The sequence below is a fragment of the Panthera uncia genome (assembly GCF_023721935.1).
Source record: "Panthera uncia isolate 11264 chromosome A3 unlocalized genomic scaffold, Puncia_PCG_1.0 HiC_scaffold_11, whole genome shotgun sequence".
NCBI classification, from domain to species: domain Eukaryota; kingdom Metazoa; phylum Chordata; class Mammalia; order Carnivora; family Felidae; genus Panthera; species Panthera uncia.
Genome location: NW_026057578.1, coordinates 23,413,452 through 23,439,737, shown reverse-complemented (window position 1 = coordinate 23,439,737; position 26,286 = coordinate 23,413,452). Strand labels below are relative to the sequence as shown.

The following is a 26,286-nucleotide window of genomic DNA, read 5'->3' as shown; positions in this document are numbered from 1 at the left end:
AATGATGGTCTCAGAGAGGCCAAACGGCGTGTCTTCAATCTAACAGCTAGCAAGTGGCAGAACTGAGATGTGAACTCAGGCAACTTTACCTGAGCCCACGTTCTCATCCTATGTCACACTCTATATGTCTGCTCTGGGTCCTAGAAGGAGGGGGTGGGCTGAGAAAAGAGCACAAAGATGCTCTCCAGGAGTTTAGAGTCCAGGAGAGAAGACAAGGGATAGAATGTGACAATGTAACTACAATGGGAGGTAAAGTTCTTTCGGTTTTGTAAGAAAAGTAAGAAAGAGGTCATTTCTAGCATCTGAGAAGGCTTTCAGAAGGAGGCGGTGTCAGGGCTTTGAAGGAGTGGGGAGGATTTGGAGAAGTCCAGAGACAAATAGCCCAAGAGTAAAATATACGTAGACTGGATAATACTTTACAAGAAGTTGTTTCATCTCAGTAACGCAAGGTTAGTTTAACACTAGAAACTTAATTAATGCACTTGCCACATTAACAAGTTAAAGATGGAAACTTGTACGATCATTTCATTAGATTATGAAAAACTCAAAACATTTATGCTAAAAACTCAGTAAACTAGGGGCACCTGGGTGGCTCAGTCAGTTAAGTGTCCAACTTCAGCTCAGGTCATGATCCCACTGTTTGTGAGTTCAAGCCCTCTGTGCTGACAACTGGGAGCCTGGAGCCTGCTTCATATTCTGTGTCTCCCTCTCTTTGCCCTTGCCCTGCTCACACTCTGTCTCTCTCTGTCAAAAATAAATAAAAACATTTAAAAAATTAAAAACTCAGTAAGCTAGAAATAAAAGGAATTTTAATCCAATAAAGGGTATCTATTAAAAAATACAGCAAACATCATATTTATTGATAAAAAGGTGAAAGCTTTATTTTTTATTTTTATTTTTTTAATGTTTATTTAAAATTTGTTTTAAGTTTATTTATTTTGCGAGAGAGAGAGAGAGAGAGAGAGAGAGAGGCAGAGATAGAATCCCAGAGCCTGATGCGGGTCTTGAACCTATGAATAGTGAGACATGACCTGAACTGAGATCAAGAGTCGGACCAACTGAGCCACCCAGGAGCCCCTAAAGAATGTTTATTTATTTATTTATTTATTTATTTATTTATTTATTTTGAGAGAGAGAGAGAGAAGGAGAGAGAGCATCCCCACAAATGAAGGAGGGACACACACACACACACACACAGAATATCCCAAGCAAGCTCCGTGCTGTCAGTGCAGAGCCAGACACGGACCTGAGCTGAAATCAAGGGTTGGATGCTTAACTGACTGAGCCACCCAGGTGCCCCAAAGACTTTCCTTTTTAAACCAGGAAAACTACAAGAATACTTTTTAAAAACCATTTCTATTCACACTGTACTAGAGGTTTCAGCCAGTATGTTTTCTTAAGAAAAATAAACTATAAAAATTAGAAAGGAAGAAATAAAAGTCACTATCAACTGAAATGAATATAGATATATAAAATTCAGAAGAATTTAAATTTAATTATTGGAATAAATAAAAGAGTTTTTTAAGGTTTCTAGATATAAAATCAGTGCAACAAAATTATATTTCTATACCAGCAAAAAGCTGTGAGAACATGACATTTCTTTTAAATGCCATTTCAATAACAGTTTAAAATATGAGAGGCCCAGGGGAAAAACTCTATCAAAGGGTGAGTGGGATGTTAGAGATAAACTTATAAAACTCTGAGGGGGGCACCAAAGGAGATATAAATAAATGAAGAGATACACTCTATCATGCATTGGATGATTCAGTATTGGGAAGATGTCTATTCTCCCCCAAATCATTAACACATTGAATGTGATACCAACCAAAATCCTACCAACCTGATAAAGTGATTCTAAAATTTATTATAGAAGTTCAAATATAGCCAAGGCATTCTTGAGGACCAAAGCGGGAAGACTTGATTTGCAAGATATGAAAAGGTATTATTATAAAACCATACTAATTAAGATAACAAGGCATTGGGACAGGGAGTAAAAAATAGGCTATTGAAACAGAATAAACACATTTACTGTAAGTCAGAGATAACACTGCAGATCAGTGAGGAAGGGCAGAGTTCTAATAAGTGGTCCTGGGAAAATTGGACATCCACATAAAAGAAACTAAGTTTGACTTGTGCTTCACACCATACACCTAAAGGTAAAAGACAAAACTATAAAGCTTTTGAAGATAAACTGGAGAACGTTTTTATGATCCCAGGGCAGGGATGGATTTCTTAAACAAGGCACAAGAAGCATGAACTAATGGAAAAGATTTATAAAGTTAAGTATCTTAAAATTAGGAACTTCTGTTTATCTAAAAACATGATAAAGAAAGAGCAAAGATAATATTTGTGTGCTCTGTGTTCAGGAAACCAGGAAGAGCAGACTTGGCAGAGACTGGAATACATGGAAAGATAAGGCTGGAAACATAGGCAGGAGCTGAGCCAGGACTACCAGGCTCCTACCACTTGCTGGGCAGGCAAGGGCTGGAATCAGTCTGACTTTATGGGGCTTCTCTTTATCTTCCCTACGTTGGGGCGTGTTGGTGTCTAAAGGGGAAAACTGTGAGTAAGATTCATATCTGTTCCTTGCCTCCCCTTCAGGATTATACTTAATGTCAACCCTCCATTTTTCCTGCTGCAGGGTCATTTCTGTTTGCTGGCCCCCTGAAGCCAAGCCTCTTTCTTATCTCTCCCACCTACTGGATACACGCTGTGTTCTGGCACTTTATACGAGTTATCTCATTTATCCTCATAGGACAGTCTAATCATTAAGAAAGCATGTTCTGAAACTGAGGGTTGATGGGGGGTGGGAGGGAGGGCAGGGTGGGTGATGGGTATTGAGGAGGGCACCTTTTGGGATGAGCACTGGGTGTTGTATGGAAACCAATTTGACAGTAAATTTCATATATTAAAAAAAAAAAGTACAAAAAAAAAAAAAAAAAGAAAGAAAGCATGTTCTGGGCCAGTCTATTCACTGTGCTCTGCCTCTGTGTCCTCTTCTATAAAATAAGAATAATGGCTGTTTCTTTATACTTTTCATAGGGCACCAGTGAGAATAAAACACATGCACTCTGCTAACTTAATACAGTGCCCATCACATGTGACTACTCCACATCCTAAGCAGGAGGTGATCTCTGAAGGGACCACACTCGTTATCTGAGTTGGTTTGGTTGGTTAAACTGTGCCTGCCTTCAGTAGCTAACAGGGGAGGGAGAGGCCCGGGCTTCTGAAGTCCAGCTGGGCACACCGCCAGTCCTGGCTCAGCCCAGCCTCTCCTCGCCCACTGGGGCTGCGCCAGCACTGGCCCCCACTCAGCTTCCTGTCTCCCTTATCTTCCCCTGGCATGTGCTCTCTGGAGTGGGAAATGCTACCACCAGCTTCCTTCACATCCCTCTGCTCAATAAGACCTTCATTCTTTAAAAATTTCTTTAATGTTGATTTATTTTTGAGAGAGAGAGAGAGAGAGAGAGAGAGAGAGAGAGCAAGCAGGGGAGGGGCAGAGAGAGAGGGAGACACAGAATCCGAAGCAGCTCAGAGCCTGACTTGGGGCTCAGACTCACAGACTACAAGATCATGACCTGAGCTGAAGTCAGACTACGTCACTCAGGTGCCCCAGGACCGTCATTCTTTAGGTCTCTGCTGGCCCGATGCCCACTCTGTGATTTTCTGCCCCTTGCCCACCTAGGCCAGATGCAGTGTAAGCTCTGGTTCCAGCCACCACATGCCTTGTCTTCCCCATCCCAACCCTGAGTTTAGAAGGGGAAAAGGGGATGCCCCTCAAGCTGCCCCCACTCACCAGCTTCCCTATCCCCAATACTCTCTTCATGCTCCCTATACCCAAACCCATACCCCTCATTTTTTAGTTCAAATCCCTGCTCAGCACTTCCATGGTATGTGATCTTGGGCACATTACTTAGTCTTTCTGGGCTTGAGTTATCTCATCTGCAACATGGGCATTGTCTTCCCCAGAGAAAATGGTAAAGGCCTAGCACACAGCATGAATTTGGGGCATGTCTTGTATTATATATAACATAAATACTCAAGAGTGTTAGAACTATGTGTTCAAAAATGTATTGATGGAGAGTGATCCCCCAAAGCTTTTGAGATACTATGTGGTGATTAAATTCACAAATTTTGGCATCAGGGAGGCATGGGTTCAACTTACAGTTTTTGCTGTGGGCCCTTAGGTAAGTCACTTATCCTCTCAGAGCCTCAGTTTATTAGTAAAATGGTGATGTTAATGAAACCCCCCTAGAAGGGCTGGCATATGGATAAAGTGAGATTATTTATGTAAAGAGCTTAACACTGCCCCTGGCTCACTATAAATGTTAGCTATAATAATAATTGTTGTCTCTGCTATTGAATTTTCAGCCCACTGGTGTGTGAGGAGGATGCTTGGGAAGCAGCTGTTGCTGTGTCAGCTCTCTCTCTCTCTGACAGATCTTAGCTTGGTGAGAAAGACCTCTCTGTGATTAGCCCTGTGGAAGATGGTGTGGACCACTTTAACCCCTGTGAGGCAGGCCCTACCTGTGGAGATCAAAGACTGACAGCTCTCAATTCCAAATTGGTTCAATCATATACTTTACTACCCTCCAGCCCAAGGCACCCTGCAAGCCCTCAAGGGAGTAAAAAAAAGGCAAAGCAAAAATATGCACAAACGTACTAGGAATCAGATAAAGCAAAGTAAAACCAAAATGAAGTGCCATTTTACACCCAACCATCTGACCGTGCCAAGGGTTGGCAAGGATATGGAGCGAGGGAACTCTCAGGCGCTGTTGGGAATGTAAATTGGCCCAAACATTTTGTAAAAACAGTTTGGCAATTTTTAGTAAAATTGAAGATGCCTATACCTATGACTCAGCCGTTCCATTCCCATGTTTGCACCTACGAAAACTCTCCCACGTCTGCACAAGAAAACATGTACAAGAAAGTCATACCAGCACTTTGTAACAGCAGAAAACTGGAAAAGAAAAAAAAAAGCTTGAACAGGAGAATGGATAAATAAATTGTGGTATATTCATAAGATGGCATATTATAAAGCAGGGGAAATTAATGGACCTACACATAACAAGGTGAATGAATCTTATCAGTGTGTTAGGGGAAAAAAGTAAGTTGCAGAGGAATAGATGCACTTCCATACTCTTTATAGAAAGCTTGGAGCACCTGGGTGGCTCATCAGGTTGAGTTTCCAACTCTTGATTTCAGCTCAGGTCATGATCTCACAGTTGAGCCTTGAGTGGGATTCCATGCTGGGCGTAGAGCTCGCTTAAGATTCTCTCTCTCCCTCTCCCTCTGCCCCTCCCCGCCTCTCAAAAAAATACTACCTATACATAGCTCAAAATATGCAAACCGCCAATACATATCCCTTAGGGATAAGTGCATATGTAGTTATATCTTCAGAAATGAGGAAATGAAAAATAGCAAATTCTGATTAGTGGTTACTTTGGTGATGGGGCAGGGGGAGAAAGACACAATCAGGGAGGAGAAAGGCACAAACAGGGTCTTCAATTATATTGGTAATATTTTATTTCTTACATTGGGTAGTGAGGACAAGTATGTTTGTAATGAAATTCTTCAGGCATGAAAAAATTCTTCAAATGTGGAATACTTCATAAAAAGTTTTTATAAAGCCAAGACAGTACAACTGGCAGTGATTTAAGACCTTCCACTCTTCCTAAGTCCCAGTCCAGGAAAACAAGGCTCCCATTCTCCTTCTGACTAGACCATCTTGATGAGCTGGAAAACTGCTGGGTTATTTCTAAGCTAATCTACAACAATTGAGAGGTGAGCATATATTCAGTCCAGAGAACGCGAGCCTGGTAGATGTCTGGGGTTTGCCCCGATTCCACTAGGACATCAACTTTCCCTCCAAGGAATAGTATATAAAATAAAGAAGCTAACACTGCCACTTTAGCCCTTTATCTGATCCCATTTTCCAGAGGTAACCTCTATTGACAGCCGCCTTCTGGCATTCTTCCTATGTATATACAAATATACATATACACACATAATTTTTCTAAATATGAAAATGGAATTATATGTATTACTTGGATAGAAGTAAAAATTTTAACTAAACTTCAATGGAATTATACTGTATGTATTGTTCCACATTTCCCTTTCTCACTTATTAATATCTCATGTCAGTACATCCACTCATATGATCTGCCACCCTCTTCTACCATAATCTATTACTTAAACTTAAAAAAAAATTTTTTTTGTTTTATTTTAGAGAGAGAGAGCGCATGAGCAGGGGAGAGGGGCAGAGGGAGAGAGAGAAAGAGAGAGAGAGAATCTCAAGCAGGCTCCATGCTCAACACAGAGCCCAATGTGGGGCTGGATTCCACGACCCTGAGACCATGACCTGAGCAGAAATCAAGAGTCAGACACTCAACCAACTGAGCCACCCAGGTGCCCTTTAAACTTTTATTTTTAATTCAACAGAAGATATATGATCACATTTTAGGTGCAAAATTTCCAAACATTACAGATTGATAAAACCCATCACAAAATAGACTGAAAAGGCCTTTCACAAGATTGCCAGCCATTACACACACACACAAACACACACACACCACATACACATGCATACACACATACATTCATACACACACACACACACACGTGCATACACACACACATACACACACACAAACACACCCCTACACAAAAACACACATATGCTTTTAACCTTAGGCTCCTCCCTGATAATTAAACAATGGAGATAAGTCACTGCTATATTTGATATACATCCTTCTGGATTCATTTATTCCCATAAAAAAAAATAGGCTGCTTAGATGTCATCTGTGTGGCTGACACAGAAATGGTTCTAAACTGTCCCTAATATTCTGCAACTTACTCTTAGAGATTTGTGCATATCGTAACTATCTTATTCAGTTATCTGTTAGCTAACATTTATTATTTATTATATTATTTATTATGTGCACCATTCCAGGCACAGTAGCAAACAAGATGGACAGCCTCTTGAGGGACATTCAGACAATAAACATGTAAATGAATAAGTAATATAATTTCAGGTAGTGCTAAGTAATATGAAAACAGGGGATTAGGCAGGGGAGGTTTTTTTTTAACTACCACATAGTATTCCACAGTTTGGATTACCATAGTTTGGGGGAGTGACTTCCAAATTTTTCTACTTGCTTCTTACAGTAAGAAATACATTTTATTTATTTTTTTTATTAAAAAAATGTTAATGTTTTTAAAATTTATTTTTGAGAGAGAGAGAGAGAGAGAGAGAGAGAGAGAGTATGAGCAGGGGAGGGGCAGAGAGAGCTGGAGACACAGAATCTGAAGCAGGCTCCAGGCTCTGAGCTGTCAGCACAGAGCCCAAGTCGGGGCTCGAACTCACAGACTGCGAGATCATGACGTGAGCTAAAATCGGACCCTTACCTGGCTGAGCCACACAGGTGCCCCAAGAAATACATTTTAAACTGCTATTCAAAACCCATCACAGAAACATACTACACAAAACTGAAAGATACACATATACAACTAAACAAATATTTCATAAAATAATGTCTACCCTGACCCAGGAGGATGCACTGAAAATTTTTATTTTGTTCTATTTCATAAAAATAATAACAAAAACAACAAGAAAAAAAAAAAACTCTGCTAATCATGACTGCTAAATTGTTTTCATTATCCACTAGTAAACTGTGACCTCAGTTTGAAAAATATTGCTTTAAATGACCAATCCTTTAATGAGATTAGATTGTTCATAAATCTCTCTGGTTAGGAACAGCTGCAGTGAGCCGTTTTATACTCATTTGGTAACCATGTGTTTCTGAGAGCAAGATTCCTGATTGTGTAATTACTATTTACTTAAAATTCTGATAAAATGTAGCCAGTGCATTGGAAAATCAAATTCTAACCCCCAATCTGTTACCCTGATATACAAACTTCTGTTGGGCAAGTCCCTGTACCTCTGTGGGCCTCAATTTCCCCACCAGTAACCTGCTGATCTCTACACCCCAGAGTCTGCTCTAAATTGAAAGCAGAGCCCCACCCCCTGACTCAGCGAGGGCAGAACTTCTCTCTGATCCCAACTCCCCCTGTTTCCGCTCCCTGTTTGGAAGAGGCCCAGGGAAAAGGGAAAAGGCAGGTCTGGGCCAGAGGGCCCAATGCAGGGCGGGGCAGGGGAAGGGCAAGAGGGAGGCCAGCCCCCTAGTAGGAAATGAGACAGGGTAGGAATAACACTTAATAAGCCTGAGGCTCTCATCCTCCTCCTATCCCCTGGCCACCTTCCAGCCTCCTCTGTGCAGTCTCCTCTCCTTCCAGACAGTCCTTACTTCTTTTCCCCCTAGGCTGCAGCCAGCTTGAGCCCTCTGCCTGCCAGAGCCAGGAAGAAGCCCAGGTGGGGTAAGAACCTCAGCCCCAGGATGTTGACAACATTGCTGCCACTGCTGTGTCTACTGCTCCTGCCCGGCTGGGCCTTTTGTAGCCATGAAGCCTCAGATGGTGAGTCAGGGGCACATTTGCCCCAGGATGGTTCTGGAGACTCTCAGCCTATCTGGGTACATGGGAGAAACCAGAGGAGACCTTATCCCACAGCGTCTGTGCCTGCAGCGAGCCAGATCTCTCTGTAGGGTAGGCAGGGTGCTGGGGACTGATTTGTGTCCCAAAGCCAAGGTGAGGAAGTACAGTCTGTCCCCAGGGAAGGGGGAGATGGAGGAGGCAGGGGGTGGAGAGTGAGGGATGGGAGGGGGGAGGGGGTGTGAAACAGAACTGGAAAAATGGAAAGGGATGGGTAGAAAGGGTAAGGGAATTAGCCCCCGGGGAGAGGGGGTGAATCTGGAGGGGGAGAGCTGAGGGTGATCATGGTTGGGGGTAAGACCAAGGAAGACAGGAAGACGTGAGAGATGGAAGGAATGGGAAGCCACTGGAGAGACTGGGACTGAGATAAGTGAGGCAGAAGAGGAGACTGGAGAAGGTGTAAGATGGATGGAAGCTTGGGGGAAAGTCGGGGGAAGAAGCAGCTGTGGTCATTGGGAAAACTCAGGGGGTCAGGCTGCCTGAAGTGGCTGTTTAAGCAGAGAAGGGTGTTATTGCCCTGCATGGTGACCACACAGGTGCCTCTTCTCCCCTCTCCCACAGTCTCTGTAGCCTCGGTCTCTCTCTGAGGGAGCAAATCACCAGTATTCAAGGAGCACTCACTATGGTTAATACGTGCACTGACACATCTGACTCCCGTAATATCTCTACAAGGCAGGCAATATGATTATCTCTCTTTTACAGGGGAGGAGACTGGGCACAGGGCAGTTAGGAACCTTATCTAGGGCTATCCACACAGATATACCTATTCACACCTACAGACACAGAGCACAGCTTTTCAAATGCAAAGGTGGACAAGACACATCCATGCACAGGAATTTACAACCCCAGACTCATTCCCCCCTCACACATTCTCTGGGCATCAACCCTGTGCCAGGGCCTTAATAGGTGTAGGAGACAGAGATAACCAGACATGATTCTATAGCCTAAGGGAGCCCAGTAGAGTCTGTGTGTTTGGAGACAGTTACGTGGAATCTGGATCATTGAAACAGACCTGCTGTGTCCGGGAGGGTAAAGAGGAGAGGCATCAGGAAAACTTCTCCAAGAGAGCAACAGAGCTGAGTCTTGAAGCATGAATAGAAGTTTGCCTAGAGGCAGAGACACCCCAACATGCTATTCATGTCAGCCAAAAGGCAGCATGAGAAACTCCAAGTAGTTTACTATATATAAGTACTAGAAGAGGTTAAATAAGGCAGTTGGGGCCTGGTCTCTGGCAGCCTTGAATGCCAAGCTAAAGACTTTGGACTTCATTCTGTGGACAGATATCCTATGGGGAGGCAGTATGGCTGGATGGTTAAAAGTGCTGGAATCACACCGCCTGCACTCAAATCTTAGTTCTGCTACACCATTTTAGGCTGTGTCTCTTATGGACTGAGATTAATCACAGTAGCTACTGCATTTAGCTAATGGGAGGAAGGCGCAAATAAGATAATAATATGTGTAAGGTACAGTGCTTGGGTCATAGTAACAATAATAGCCATTATTATTGTTGTTATTATTATTATTATTATTAATGATTTTGATAGGGGAGTGTGTCACTGGAGGATTTTAAGCAGGAGAGAATAATCTTATTTCTGGGTCAGAGAGAGGTCAGATTAGAAGGAGTGAAACTGAAAAATGAGGGGACGGGGAAGAGGAATGACATTACCACCCGAGTCCAGATGAGAACCGATGAGGCCTAAAGTAGGGCAGTGGCAGGGAACAGGAGATGGAATAGGATTTTACTGGAAGCCAGGATTTGTTGACCAACTGGAAGTGGGGGTAGTTACAGGGTGAGAGGCAGAAAGATGGGAGTGGCTCTTCCACTGACTGGATTACCCTGAGGCAAGTGGCTTCTGCTCTTTCCAGCCTCAGTTTCCTTATCTGTAAAACGAAGTTAATAATCCCTCTCCTGCCCTCCTGACAGGGTTATGGGAGGGAGAGTGGGAGAACACTTTGTAGTTTATGAACGGCCGAGAAGGTGGGCGGCCGGCCTTTAGGTAGGGGGTTATTACCTCCAGCTACACGCCAAGCCCTGCCACGCCGCCGGCCAAGGCCTGACGCGCTGACACTGCCCGGCAGGCCTTCGGAACCTCCACATGCTCCAGATCTCCTACTTTCGCGACCCCTATCAAGTGTGGCACCGGGGCAACGCGTCGCTGGGGGGGTTAACGACGCACGTGCTGGAAGGCCTAGGCAGCAACGTCACGATCCGCCAGTTGCAGCCCTTGCAGGAGCCTGAGAGCTGGATGCACACAGAAGACAGCCTGAAGACCTATCTGCACCAGTTCAACAGCTTGGTACTGCTGGTACACCATGAGCGGCGCTTGACCTGTGCGTGGTGCGCGCGCCCCTACGCGCGGCGGCGGCGGTGGCGCGTCCAGGCGGGAGGCGCGGCCTGTGGGCGGGATTTGATGGGGTGGGCCTGTGGGGGAACGGGGCGGAGCCGCATGGAGGGACGGCGTTCTTGGAGGGGTCTTGTGGGTGGCTTGGTCTTGTGTGAGCCGGCTGCTCTGAGCAGCCCAGTGGTACCAGGGCACCTGCCTTTGCTGATTGCTGGTTGGGAGCTTGAGCCTGAAGAGGACTGGGTGTCCTAGTTGCGGGCCCTCCGTCAGGCCCTCTTTTTGCTGGCATGACCTCGGGGCTGACCCTGTTGGGATGCCCTGTCCTTGATCCACCCGAAACCCCGAAAGTTCATGTTCCCCCGGTGGACATTCTCCCACAGCTGGCATCCTCTCCATACAGCCCTCTCACCCTCCTTCATCCACAGTTCCTCTGATCATTCGCTGCTTCCTGGGCTGTGAGCTGCCTCCTGAGGGCTCTACAGCACGTGTCTTCTTCGAAGTGTCTGTGAATGGGAGCTCCTTTGTGCATTTCCAGCCAGAGACAGCTTTATGGGTGGCAGGGCCCCAGGCACCCTCCAGGGTGGTCACCTACACCCTGCAGCAGCTCAACGCCTACAATCGTACTCGGTACGAACTGCGAGAATTCCTGCAGGACACCTGTGTGCAGTATGTGAAAGAACACATCACTGTGAACAACTCGAAAGGTATGATGGGATCGGGGATGGGCCTGTGTGCTGTTGGGTGGGTTCCAGGCAAATGGGGAGACCTGAAGGATGCATACCTTGAGCAACGGAAGGCTCAGGGCTGGGGGGTTGGGACAGACTATACACAGCTTATGTCACTTGGTGAAGTAGCCCCCTTCCTTTGGGGTAGAAATCCCTTAGTGTTTGATTTAAACCATGGACTTCTTGGAGGTATGTTCTTCAGGCTAATTCTGTGCATGTTCTGCAGGGAGCCAAACAGGCCGCTCCTACACCTCGCTGGTCCTGGGTGTCCTGGTGGGCAGTTTCATCATTGCTGGTGTGGCTGTAGGCATCTTCCTGTACACAGGTGGACGGCGGTGTTGATTGCTCTCCAGACCCCTCTGAAAAAGGGCTGGACTGATGGGGGCTGATGAGGGAAGATCTCAGCTCACTGCAAAACCACACAGATTCCCCATCTGGGACATTATATCCCAGAAGGTTTGGAGTGGCAGCTCCTTTCTTCTCCCTGATCTGCCCACCAAGAGTTTGGGGGAGGGAAAGGGAAGGAGGAAGCTAAGTAGACAGAGTTCTTGGTTTGCTAAGCACCTAAGAACTTGCATGCTTTCCTAAATTGGTCTGAGAAGTGAATGCTTATCTATCTTTGTGGAAAACAGATGATGGAGTTGGGTGGGGGTAGAGGGTGTCTATGGCATGTCCTCCAAAGACAGAATCACCCAAGGCATTCAAAACACCTAACAAATACAAGAAATCCATCAACCAGAATAAACACCACTCGATGCTCCCAGGCACATCAGATTTGGGAAAGGATGCTGATATAGTAGAGGTAGAAAGAAATAATCAGAGAAATGGTGGGAGTATAAACTAAAATATGGGAGCAAAGAGCTATTAGTTAATTAATAATATTATTAATAAATTCCTTACTTATGTAGATGGCATTATTTTTTCCTCTACAAAACTTCTGGAAAAGTAGACTATATCTTTTGTCTTTATTTTATTTTGAGAGAGAGAGACAGAGTGTGAGCAGGGGAGGGGACAGAGAGAGAGGGAGACACAGAATCTGAAGCAGGCTCCAGGCTCTGAGCTGTCAGCACAGATCCCGATGTGGGGCTTGAACCCACGGACTGTGAGATCATGACCCGAACTGAAGTCGGACGCTTAACCGACTGAGCCACCCAGGGATCCCGTAGACTATACCTTTTGCTTCTACTCCCTCCTTTCCCACTCCTAAATCACTGCAGTCTGACTTCCCTATAAACTGCTCTAAGACCATCAATGACCTCTAATTGTGAAATCTCCATTCCACATGATATCTGCAACATTTTCCTTTGTGGACTAGAATTCTCTTTTTACCATAACCCCTGAGATTCCATACTTCTAATTTTTAGAAACTGTTCTGGCCACTCAGTCAATCCCTTTGCCTTTGTCATCTTACTCAACTCACCTTGAAATCATGGCTTTTTTAGACTTCCATGTTTTGGTTTTTTGGTCCCATTTAAACTGTACCCTTTGTGGATGTATTCACATGTCATCTATCTGTGTGGTCTTTTCCATGGGGAAACAATATAATCTTGCCTTTGGAAGCAGGTGTTTTGCCATCAAACAGATTTGAGTTTTACTTCTTTAAGCCAGGCATTTAACTCCTTGAAGTCTCAGTTTCTTCATAAAGAAAGGTATAATAAAATGTACAAAAAGGGTATAATAAAAATAACACCTACCTCATAGAGGCATTATGAGTATTATATAAATATATATATATGTACACCCAATAAATATAGCACTTACTGCTTACCTCCAGACCCCACATTTGCATTGATTTTTGAAAATCATCTCCACCTTAATATTTTGCAGACACTTCTGAGTCAACATGTTCTAAGTCAAATTCCTTATCTTTCTCCCCAAACCTGTTCTCTCTCCTTTGTTGTTTGCTATCAGTTAAACAGAATTACTATCAAACCACATCAGTGTAGAAACCTAAGTGCTGACCTTATTTACTCCTTCTTCATCCCCCACCTACAAAATATAGTATCTGTAGAATCAAATCCTTCTTTTCCACTCTCTTGCTTTTTTTGTAAGATATGGTAATTCAGCTCTTTCTCTGCGGTAGGTATGAGGTGTGCCGCCCAGTTCTACTGGGTGTTTAGCTACAGGGCGCTTAGGCAGCAGATAGCCACGAGCTGCTTCAGTTCCTTCAGTGTCTGCCTTACCTGTAGAGAACAGTCCTGCATGAGGTCATGTTCCTCTTGGAGCTGTCCTCATCTGGTGACTGAGCAAAGCAGGGGTATAAAGGCTCAGCCAGTCCCACCTACTGCAGGGCAATTCTGATAAACAGTATTCACTCCAGAGCTCCTTGCCAGGTTGGCTGGGTATCTGTCAGATCTACACTGAAGTTTGACTTCTCCTTCTATTCAATCCCCCTTCCTTTCCCTAGTTAATATCTTCCACCTCAAACTATCTCAGCATCTGCTTCCAGTAAATCCAAACTGTGACTGACAATCTTCCTTTCTTTTCTTCTTCTTTCTTTTTTTTTCTCTCTCCAGATTGAGAAATTTTCTCAATCTTATATCTGGACCATAGCAGTAGCCTCCTCCTAACTATTCTCCTGGTTTCTAATTTCTCTGAGTTCTAATTCATCTACATGGAAATAAAAAATAATAATAATTTAAAAAAGCAAACATAGATCTGATCATGTCATCATTGTTCCACTTTGTAAATTCCCAATACTTACTGAGCTAACTTCAGAATCCTCAAAATGGCATTCAAGGCCTTGTATAATCTGGTCTTATCCTAATTTTCAAATTGTATATCCCACCACTTCTCTTCATCCAACTGTGCTTTAGATTATCAATTTTAAAAACATATATATTTTTTAAATGTTTTTATTTATTTTTGAGAGAGAGAGAGAGAGCGGGGGTGGGCGGCAGAGAGAGAGACAGAGAGACAGAGACAGAGGATCCAAAGTGGGCTATGTACTGAAAGCAGAGAGCCCCATGTGGGGCTCGAACTCAAGAACCATGAGATCAAGACCCAAGCTGAAGTTGGATGCTCAACCAACTGAGCCACCCAGGCACCCCTAAAAGCATATATTTTAAAAAATGTTTATTTATGTATTTTGAGAGAGAGAGAGAGAGAGAGAGAGAGAACAAGCAGGGGAGGGGCAGAAAGAAAGGTTGAGAGAGAATCCCAAGCAAGCTCCACATTGTCAGTATAGAGTGCAACATGTGGCTGGATCTCACAACCATAAGACCATGACCCGAGAGGAAACCAAGAGTCAGATGCTTAACCGACTGAGCCTCCCAGGCTCCCCTTAAATGACAGAAGTAATACAACAATACTAGCAACACAGAGATTTACAAAGAAAGTTTGACAAAGAGAAAAATGAAAGACCTCTGTTTTCTCCTTCTCCCCAACCCTTACCTAAATGGTATGCCAAGATTCTTAGTTTCAAGCAACAGAAACCAACTCTCCCAACTTAAGGAGGAAATAAATATATTGGAAGGTCGTCGAGTAATCCTCAGTTTGATAGGAAGGCCAGCTAATTAAGCTCAGAAAATAGAACCAGGAATCTCAACCAAAGTCACAACAGAGGAATGGTCTAGTTAAGTATACCACAGCTGGAACCACTACATTACCATTGCATGCTGCCATCTTAAGTGAATTCTACTCTGTCCCTGTTTGTTTTTGTTTTATTTTGTTTTTACACTATTTGTTCAAGACTCAATGTCCTGGTGGGAATGTCCAAATGATCAAGACTTTGCCTTAGCTGCAAGAGGGGAAAAGGGAAACTTTATGACATGTAGCAACATTAGGGGGACTAGCTGTAAGTGCCTATATTAAAAAGAAGAAATATCTCAAATCAATAACCTATCCTTCCACCTAAAGAAGGTAGAAAAAGAGGAATGATCTAAACCTAAATCAAGAAGGGAAATAATAAGTATTAGAGCAAATAAATAAACTAGAGTCCAGAAAAACAATAAAGAAAATCAACAAAACCTCTTTTGTTGAAAGATCAATAAAATTGGCAAAACTTTAGCTAGACTTACCAATAAAAAAGTGAGAAGATCAAATTACAAAAATATTACAGAAATTACATTACAGAATAAAAATGATTATAAGGAATACTACAAAAAATTATATGGCAACAAATTAGATAACTTAGATGAAATGGACAAGTTCCTAGAAAGACACAGATGCAGAAGAAATAGAAAATCTAAGTAGATGTGCAACAAATAAAGACACTGAATTAGTAATTTTAGAACTTCTGCAAAGAAAAACCCAGGCCCAAGTTACCTCACTGGTGAATTCCATCACATTTCAAGAAGAATTAACATCAATCTTTGATAAAGTCTTTCAAAAAATAAAAAAAGGAGGGAACACTTTCCAGGACATTCTATGAGGCCAGTATTACCTTGACACCAAACCCTATAGAGACATCAGAAGACAGCCACAAATATCTCATGAACATAGACACAAAAATCCTTAACAAAATGCTAGCAAGTTGAATCCGGCAATAAATAAAAGGTATTAAACACTGTAATCATGTGAGATTTATCCCAGGGAGGCCAAGTTGTTTCAACATATGAAAGTCAATGAATAAAACACACCCTATCAATAAAATAAAGGACAAAACCCATATGATCATCTTAATAGATGCAGAAAAAACATTTGATAAAATTCAATACCCTATCATGATGATAATACTCAACAAACTAGGGATACAGAGGAACTTGTTCAACCTGATAAAGGTTATCTAAAACCCCACAACTAACATCATATTGAAACATTCCCCCTAGAATCAGAAACAAGACAAGGATTTCTGCTCTTTCTACTTGATTTCGACATGTACTATATTAGAGATTGTAGCCTGAGCACTCAGGCAAGAAAAAGAAATAAAAGCCATCTGAATTGGAAAGAAAAATAGTAAAGGTATACCCATTCAGAAATGACATGATTTTGTATATAGAAAATCCTAAAGAATCTACAGAAACAAAAACAAAACCAAACCTGTTAGATCTAATAAAAAAGTTTAGTAAGGTTGCAGGATACAATATCAATACATAAAAATCAATTGTATTTCTATTCATTAGCACTGAACAATCCAATAATGAAATGTAAAAGAATTCCATTTACAATAACATGAAAATATTATAAACTTGAGAATAAATTTAATAAAAGAAGTGTAAGATGTGTACACTGAATACAAATACTTATTGAAAGAAATTAAAGATAAATAAATGGAAAAATATCCTGTATTTATTGACCATAGGCTTAATATGTTAAGACAGCAATTCTTCCCAAACTAATCTACAGATTCATTGCAATTTCTATTAAAATCCCAGCTGCCTTTTTTTGCAGAAATCGATAAGCTGATCCTGAAGTTCATATGGAAGTGCAAGGGATCCAGAATAGATCCCAAAGAAGTCTTGAAGAAAACAAACAAACAAACAAAAAATCTGAGGACTCATACTTATTGATTCTAAAATTTACTACATAGTTACAGTGATCAACACAGTGTTCTACTGGCATAAAGACAAACATATAGATCAATGGAATAGGACTAAGACTCCAGAAATAAACCCTTACATTTGTGGTCAACTGATTTTTCTACAAGATGCTAAGACAATTTGATGGAGAAGGAATCATCTAGGTGTTGCTGGAGCAACTAGTTACCACCATGCAAAAGATGGAAGTTAGAATCCCAATTCAAAATGGATCAAAGACCTAAATATATGATCTAAAGCCATAAAACTCTTGGGACACCTGGCTAGCTCAGCCAGTGGAGCATGCAACTCTTGATCTCGGGGTTGTGAGTTTGAGCTCCATGCTGAGTGTAGAGATTACTTAAAAATAAAATATTTTGGGGGGGCACCTGGGTGGCTCAGTCGGTTAAGCATCCGACTTCAGATCAGGTCATGAACTTGTGCTTGGTGAATTCGAGCCCTGCTTCGGATTCTGTGTCTCCCTCTCTGTTCCTCCCCCACTCGCACTCTGTCTCTGTCTCTGCCTTCCTCTCTCTCTCTCTCTCTCTCTGTGCATGTCTCTCAAAAAAAAAAAATTTAAACATTTTTTAAAAGAAATTTAAAAAATAAAATCTTTTTGAAGAAGAAGGCATAAACTCTTAAAGAAAAACATAGTTGTAAACATTTGTCTTAGATTAAGCAATGGTTTCTTAGCTCTGATACAAATAGCACAAACAACAAAAGAAAAAAATAGATAAATTGGAGTTCACCAAAATAAAAGTACTTTTGTGGTTCACAGAATATACAGAAAAGATATCCCACAGAATAGAAGAAGATATTTGTAAATCATATATCTGATAAAGATCTAATACCCAGAATATATAAAGAACTCTTACAACACAACAATAAAAAGACAAATAACCCAATTTAAAAATAGGCAAAGGATTTGAATTGGCACTTCTCAAGATATACCAGTGACCAATAAGCACATGAAAAGATGCTCAACATCATTACATGCAAATCAAAACTATAATGAGGTACTAATTCACACCATCAAGAATGGCTATAATAAAAAAGATAGACAATAATAAGTGTTGGCAAAAATGTGCAGAAAGTGACCCTCATACATTGCTGGTGGGAATGTAAAATGGTATAGCCATTTTGTTATACATTTGACAGTTCCTAAAAAATTCAACATAGAGCTAGTATAAGACTCAGCAATTCCACTCTTGTTACATACTCAGGAGAATGGAAAACATATGTCTACACAAATACTTGTACGTGAATGTTCATAACAGCATTATTCATAACAGCCAAAATATGGAAACACTGCAAATGTCTATCAGTTGATGAATAGATAAACAAAATGTGGTACATTCATACAGTGGAATATTATGTAGCCCCAAAATGAATGAAGTACTGATATATGCTACAACATGGACGAGCCTTGAAAACATTGTAAGTGAAAGAAGAAGCCAGTCACAACAAACTACATCTTGTAAGATTCCACTTACATGAAATGTCCAGAATAGGCAATCCATAGATGTAGAAAGCAGATTAGCGATGCCTCATGCTGGAGGTATGGAGTGATGACAGACACTGTCTGCTAAAGGGCACAGGGTTCCCTTTTGGGGTGATGAAAATATTCTAAACATATTATGATGGATACATGGTTCTGAGTATAGTTTTTAAAACGCTGAATTGCATATTTTAAATGGACAAATTTTACAGTATGTGAATTATATCTCAAAGATGTTACAAGGTGATAACAGTAAAACAATCTTGAATATGAAGAAAGTAAGCAAAGCTGCTGAAATCAGTAGCCATCAAAAAATGTTAATAATTATTAAAAAAAAAAAACAGTCTCTGGAGTTAGGTTGGGGTCGGTTAATTCCCTCTTTGTGCTTTCTCAGTCCACAGTCCAATTAATCTTCCACTGTGTCCACAGGGAGAATAAGGAGGTAAACTTATAAGATATTAGACCTGAACACTCTTATACTGATGGTGAAACTGAAGCTGGGAAAGGCTAAGCAGCTTGTCCAAGGTTCCACAGTTAGCTGGTATAAGAACTGGAACTAGAGGGGCACCTGGGTGGCTCAGTCAGTTAAGTGTCCAACTTCGGCTCAGGTCACGATCTCACAGTTCTTGAGTTTGAGCCCCGCATTGAGCTCTGTGCTGACAGCTCAGAGCCTGGAGCCTACCCCAGATTCTGTGCTTCCCTCGCTCTCTGCCCCTCCCGCACTCGCACTCTGTCTCTCTCTCTCTCTCTCTCTTAAAAATAAATAAACATTAAAAAAAACAACAACTGGAACTAGAGCTTGAGGCTTCTGACTTTTGTTCCTGAGCTATTGCTGCAACACCACACTCTGGGAGGGGGCGAGAGTCATAGGTTGTAGGGGTAACAGGATTACTTGCCAGGATTCTCTGAAAAGTTCATGTCCACATCCAAAAGCAGGAGAGGTAAAGAGTCAGGAAAACGGTGGGATGAGTAACTCTTGACCTTTTAGGGCAAGAGGTGTGATCCTCATTTCCAGGACATTGTACAACCAAATAGAGAGTGAATAGAAAGTTCATCTGCCCGTGCTTATACATATAAATATTGGTTCATAGCTGTGTGACCTTGGATGATAAGTCAGTGCCCCTCTCTGAAATGGAATTTGTAATTTTTTTTAGATTTATTTATTTATTTGGGGGGAGGGGGCAGAGAGAGAGAGGGAGAGAGAGAATCCCGAGCAGGCTCATACTGTCAGCACGGAGCCCAATGTGGGGCTCAATCTCATGGAACTGAGAGATCAGGACCTGAGTCAAAATCAAGACTTGGAAGCTTAACCAACTGAACCTCCCAGGTGCCCCAGGAATTTGTAATTTCTACAATACCTTCCAGCTCTGATAACTAGGATTCTAAGTTCCTAAGTCCAGACAGCTGGCATTTGGGCAACTGTAAGTGTCCTAGAAGTGCCCTTCTTCTTCCTGGAATGACCTCAGAATATTTGGCTTAAGCCTGTCCCCTGACAGACAGACTACTGGAGGTCATGTTGGAGTTTACACAAGAAATAAACAAATCTGGAATAAATCTAAACAAGTGGCTCCCCAGTGTAGTCTCAAAATCTCCTTCTGGGTGGCTTGGCTTACTGTACTCCGCCACCTTTGAATTTAGTTCAATGTGTATCTCTTGATTTTGTACTTCTTGCCAGGTGTCCTGAGGTTTAGGTTTTTGTACCCAATTCGGCCAACTGTTGCTGAGGCCTATGTGATGGATGCAAGACATTGTGCTAACTGCTCTCAGGGATGCAGAAAGGGGTAAAACATGATCCCCGCCCAGGAGCTCATAGTCCAGAGGAAGAGACATTACAAACCATGTCATTTTAACACAGAAGGAATGAGAAAAGTACAAAGTAGCTATAAGCTATGTACTGAGGAAAAGGGATCAGGGAAAGCTATACAGAGGCCATATATTTCATCTGAGCCTTGAAGAAAGAAAATTTTACTAGGTGAAAAGGGGAAAGATGTTTCTCCCCTCTTAGGCTAAGATCTTTGAGGGAAGAATAATATATATCAACATGTTCCTGACATTGAACATAATACCTAACATAAGGAAAGAGCCCAGTACATATTTGTTCAACAAGTGAATAATGAGTGGATTCTGGACTGATATAACAGCACAAAGGCAAAGGGGTGAAAGTGCACCATATGTTTGGGGATGATAAATGGTCTGATATGGCTGCTCTAAGTTAAGTTTATATAAGGAAATGTGGGAGATAAAATGAGACATTTGGGTACCAGATTAAGAATGGCATGCTAAGAAGTTATACTTAATTCTATAGGCTAACTATATAGGTTAACTATTTCCTGTAGGGAAACACTGCCCTTGTTTATCTTCCTATCCTTAATATCTAGAACGGTGACAGGGATTTAGAAGATAGACAATAAATGCCTGGAAGAATGACTGAACTCAAGATTTTTGGGAAAGGATGCTATTTCATCCAATCTCAGTTTACTACTACTATTACTAATCCTTCACTTTATATACAATTTTATAGTTACAGACACACTTTTATTCTATTATCTCATTAAAAAATGTATTGATCCACCCAACACGTTTATTAGGAAAGAAGGCAGATATTATTCTCATTTCCTGGTCCATCTTGTGAAACTGAATGAAACCTCATTTAAAATGGAGCCAGGGGGCGCCTGGGTGGCGCAGTCGGTTAAGCGTCCGACTTCAGCCAGGTCACGATCTCGCGGTCCGTGAGTTCGAGCCCCGCGTCGGGCTCTGGGCTGATGGCTCAGAGCCTGGAGCCTGTTTCCGATTCTGTGTCTCCCTCTCTCTGCCCCTCCCCCGTTCATGCTCTGTCTGTCTCTCTCTGTCCCAAAAATAAATTAAAAACGTTGAAAAAAAAAAAATTAAAATGGAGCCAGGAAAGCTGTAATCATCAATGCAGTATGGTATTGGCACAAAAACAGACACATAGACCAATGGGATAGAATAGAGACTCCAGAATTGGACCCACAAATGTATGGCCAACTAATTTTGACAAAGCAGGAAAGAATATCCAATGGAAAAAAGACAGTCTCTTTAACAAATGGTGATGGGACAACTGGACAGCAACATGCGGAAGAACGAAACTAGACCACTTTCTTACACCATTGACAAAAATAAACTCAAAATGGATAAAGGACCTGAATGTGAGACAGGAAACCATCGAAACCCTAGAGGAGAAAACAGAAAAAAAACCTCTCTGATCTCAGCCGCAGAAATTTCTTACTCGACACATCTCCAAAGGCAAGGGAATTAAAAGTGAAAATGAACTATTGGGACCTCATCAAAATAAAAACCTTCTGCACTGCAAAGGAAACAATCAACAAAACTAAAAGGCAACTGATGGAATGGGAAAAGATATTTGCACATGGCATATCAGATAAAGGGCTAGTATCCAAAATCGATAAAGAACTCACCAAACTCCACACCTGAAAAACAAATAATCCAGTGAAGAAATGGGCAGAAAACATGAATAGACACTTTTCTAAAGAAGACATCCAGATGGCCAACAGACACGTGAAAAGATGCTCAACGTCGCTCCTCATCAGGGAAATACAAATCAAAACCACACTGAGATTCCACCTCACACCAGTCAGAGTGGCTCAAATGAACAAATCAGGAGGCTATAGATGCTGGAGAGGATGTGGAGAAACGGGAACCCTCTTGCACTGTTGGTGGGAATGCAAACTGGTACAGCCGCTCTGGAAAACAGTGTGGAGGTTCCTCAAAAAATTAAAAATAGATCTACCATATGACCCAAGGGATATACACTGCTAGGAATTTACCCAAGGGATACGGGAGTGCTGATGCATAGGGGCACATGGACCCCAGTGTTTATAGCAGCACTTTCAACAACAGCCAAATTAAGGAAAGAGCCTAAATGTCCATCAACTGATGAATCGGTAAAGGTGTGGTTTATATATACAATGGAATACTACTTGGCAATGAGAAGGAATGAAATCCTGCCATTTGCAGCAACATGGAGGGAACTGGAGAGTATTATGCTAAGTGAAATAAGTCAGGCAGAGAAAGACAGATACCATATGTTTTCACTCATATGTGGATCCTGAGAAACTTAACAGAAGACTATGGGGAGAAGGGGGAAAAAACAGTTACAGAGAAGGATGGAGGCAAACCATAAGAGACTCTTAAATACTGAGAACAAACTGATGGTTGATGGTGTGTGGGAGAGAAGGGAAAGTGGGTGATGGGCATTGAGGAAGGCACCTGTTTGGATGAGCACTGGGTGTTGTATGGAAACCAATTTGACAATAAATTATATTTTAAAAAATAATGAAATAAAATTTAAAAATAAATAAATAAGGAGCCAGGAGACCAACAGGGGGAGCTCTCACCCCTTACCAACTCATTGTCAATTGCAGACCTCAACATGAAGAGACATACCATGCATTCCCAGCAGGAGGAAGCCTGCTTTACTACTCCAGCAAGAGGAAGGAAGATTTTCTCCTGGCCCAGCAATAGTTCAGCCAGTGAGAAAGTGCCGCAACTCAGCCAATGAGAAACCATCACCACCCTGAACTCTCATTTTCCTCAAATGGACTTTACTTCAAAGCAATCTCTCACAACTTCATCCTTTTTCTGTATAAAGTAACATTCCCTCCTTTGTTCTCCTGACTTGCCTGTGGTTTTACCCTAGTTTGCTGGCCCCAAATCTGCAACATTCAAAAATCAATGAATGTAATTCACCATATTGACAGACGAAAAGAAGAAAAAAAACCTGATAATTTCAATTGATGAAGAAAATGCATTAACAGAATTCAACGTCTATTCATGATAAAATCTCTCCACAATTAGGAACAGAAGGAAACTTCTCTCACCTCAGGGGCAGAAAAGGGCATTTACAAAAAAGGCATCATACCTAATGGTAAAAGCCTGAATGTTTTCTCCCAAAATTGGGAACACAAAAGGATGTTCACTCTTGCCACTCCTATTCAATATTATCAGAAAGTTCTGACTAATGCAACAAGGCCAGGCAGGGAATGAAAAAGACATATGAATTGGAAAGGAAGAAACAAAATTATCTCCATTAGTAGCCAAAGGAAAAAAAAATATTATTTCTATTAGTAGCCAAAAATGATTGTCTATGTAGAAAATTCTATTTAATCTGCAAAAAAAAAAAAAAAAAAAAAAAAAAAAAAACCTCCTAGAGAGGTGCTTGGGTGGCTGTCAGTTGAGCGCCCAGCTCTTGATTTGGTTCAGGTCATGATCTCACGGTTTGTGGGTTTAAGCCCTGAGTTGAGCTCTGCACTGACAGCTTGGGATTCTCTCTGTCCCTCTCTCTCTCTCAAAATAAATAAATAAACTAAAACAAACAAACAAACAAACAAAAAAAACCCTCCTAGAACTAGTTAATGAGTTTGGCAAAGTCACAGGATACAAAGTCATAATATAAAAGTCAATTGTGTTTCTGTATCTCGGCAACAAGCAATGGTAAAACAAAATTAAATAAACAATATAGGGGTGCCTGGGTTCAGTTGGTTAAACATCCCACTCTTGATTTCTGCTGGGGTCACCATCTCATGGTTCTTGAATTCGAGCCCCACATCAGGCTCCATGCTGGCAATGAGGAGCCTGCTTGGAATTCTTTCTCTCTGCTTCTCCCCTGCTCATGCTCGCACTCTCTCTCTATCTTTCTCTCTCAAAAATAAATAAGTAAACATTTGAAAAAAAGCACCTAAAATAAACAAACAATATAATTTATGATTGCACGAAAGTAATGAAATATGTAGAGATAAGTAGAACAAAATATATGACAGATCTTTATGCTGCAAACTATAAAATACCAATGAAGGAAATCAAAGAAGACCTAAATAAATGGAGCAACAGATCATGTTCACTGATCAGAAGGCTCAGTTCTGTTAGGGTGTCAATTTTCCCCAAACTGAAACACAGATTCAACATAATCCCAATCAAAATCCCAGCAGGGATTTTTTTTTTTTTTTTAACATTTATTTTTGAGAGAGAGAGACCGACAGATGGAGTGCAAACGAGGCAGGGGGGCAGAGAGAGAGGGAGACACAGAATCTGGAACAGCCTGGCTCCAGGCTCCAAACTGTCAGCACAGAGCCTGATGCAGGGCTTGAACTCATGAACCATGAGATCATGACCTGAGCCGAAGTCGGACGCTTAACTGACTGAGCCACCCAGGTGCCCCAGCCCAGATTTTTATAGATATCAATAAGTTGATTCTAATATTTATATGGAAAGCCAAAAGGATTGGAGAGCTAAAACAATTTTGGAAAAGTAGAACAATGTTGGAGAACTCACACTATTTGATTTCAAGACTTACTACCATTATATACTAATAAAAGCAGTGTGGTGTTGGCAAAAGGATAGACACATGGATGGATGGAACAGAATAGAGAGTCCAGAAAGAGATTGACACAAATATGCCCAATTGAATTTTTTTACCAACGTGCAATGGGGAAAGATCTTTTCAACTAGAGTAATTGTACAGTTGCAAAAATGTAAACCTCGGCCTATACCTTACACTTCTTATTTTAAAAATTCAGTTGAAATGGATCATAGACCTAAATGGAAACCTATGGAACTTTTAGAAGAAAGCAAAGGAGAAAAATCATTGTCACCTTAGGTTAGAGAGAATTCTTAAACGCAACATTAAAGTGAAATTCATAAAAGGAATACTTGATAAATTTGGTTGTAGGGACAGAGAACACATCAGTGTTGCAGGACTTACCTAAGTGGGGGAGAAGATTTTGACCAGAAAGGGGTACCACATGGACATTTTTAGGGAAGGACAAACTATTCCGTATTTTGATTGTGGTGTTTATATGACTGTGTACTTCTCAAAACTCACCGAACTCTACACTAGAAAGTGAATTTTACTAATGTAAATTACAATTAAGTTACATAAATATCTATCTATCTATATATGAATTTAAAAAAAAAAGTTTTTCATTTTTCTCCTCAAATTAGTATCAAGTCACATCTAACAGATTCTGTATTTGTACAATTATTTTTCTTGGATCCCAAGATTAGGACTGCCATAATCCATGTTAACTTTTCATTTCCTCTTATTCCATAGAACCTGAAATTTCATCATTGTCAATTTATTCTTTTTGACTAGGTTTCTGTCTCAAGAAGGTCCAGCTCCTATTATTGGGAGTGGAAAAATAACACACTACCTGCCATTGGCACTTTAGCAGGGATCCATTCATTGGGCTAACTAGCTGTCATTGTGGATGGCAGTGAGCAGGCCTCTGAGGGGCCAGGACACGGGACAGATGTGTTCTCATAGGAGGAAAGGGAAAGAAAGGTCTGCAGCATAGCACAGCCACAGGGCACTAAAGGCTGCAGCTGGGGGCGGGAGGGTAGCGATCAGGGAGAAGAGATGAGAGCATGCCAGGGACACACTGTGCTGACTTCACAGTTTTGCCTCCGGCTGGCTCTGGACTTAATCCAGTGTCTTCCCTGAGCTTTCATTTTTTCTCTTCTGATCCTGTCAAGTCTCTGCTCACATCTGTCCCATAGTGTAAACAAGATCCTCTTCCTTTGCCTCTTATTCAACAGACAATTATCATAACTGAGTCTGACAACACTCCCTCCTATTTGGCACTAAAGCCCTTTTATAACCACTTATCTCTTTTGATCCAAGAAAAGGGGAATTAGCTCTGATTTCCGAGAAGGAAATAAAGCCTCAGAAAGGTTAAGTG

The 26,286-nt window shown here is 41.6% G+C and overlaps 1 protein-coding gene across 1 annotated transcript; it reads left to right on the top strand.

Moving 5' to 3' along the window:
* Positions 1–8,201: 8,201 nt before the first annotated feature.
* On the top strand, positions 8,202–14,961 carry PROCR (protein C receptor). The gene is made up of 4 exons (XM_049650922.1): positions 8,202–8,475; positions 10,630–10,881; positions 11,318–11,596; positions 11,844–14,961. Exons 1-4 carry the CDS (start codon positions 8,397–8,399, stop codon positions 11,957–11,959), a joined length of 726 nt encoding a protein of 241 aa, XP_049506879.1. The 5' UTR covers positions 8,202–8,396; the 3' UTR covers positions 11,960–14,961.
* Positions 14,962–26,286: the final 11,325 nt, after the last annotated feature.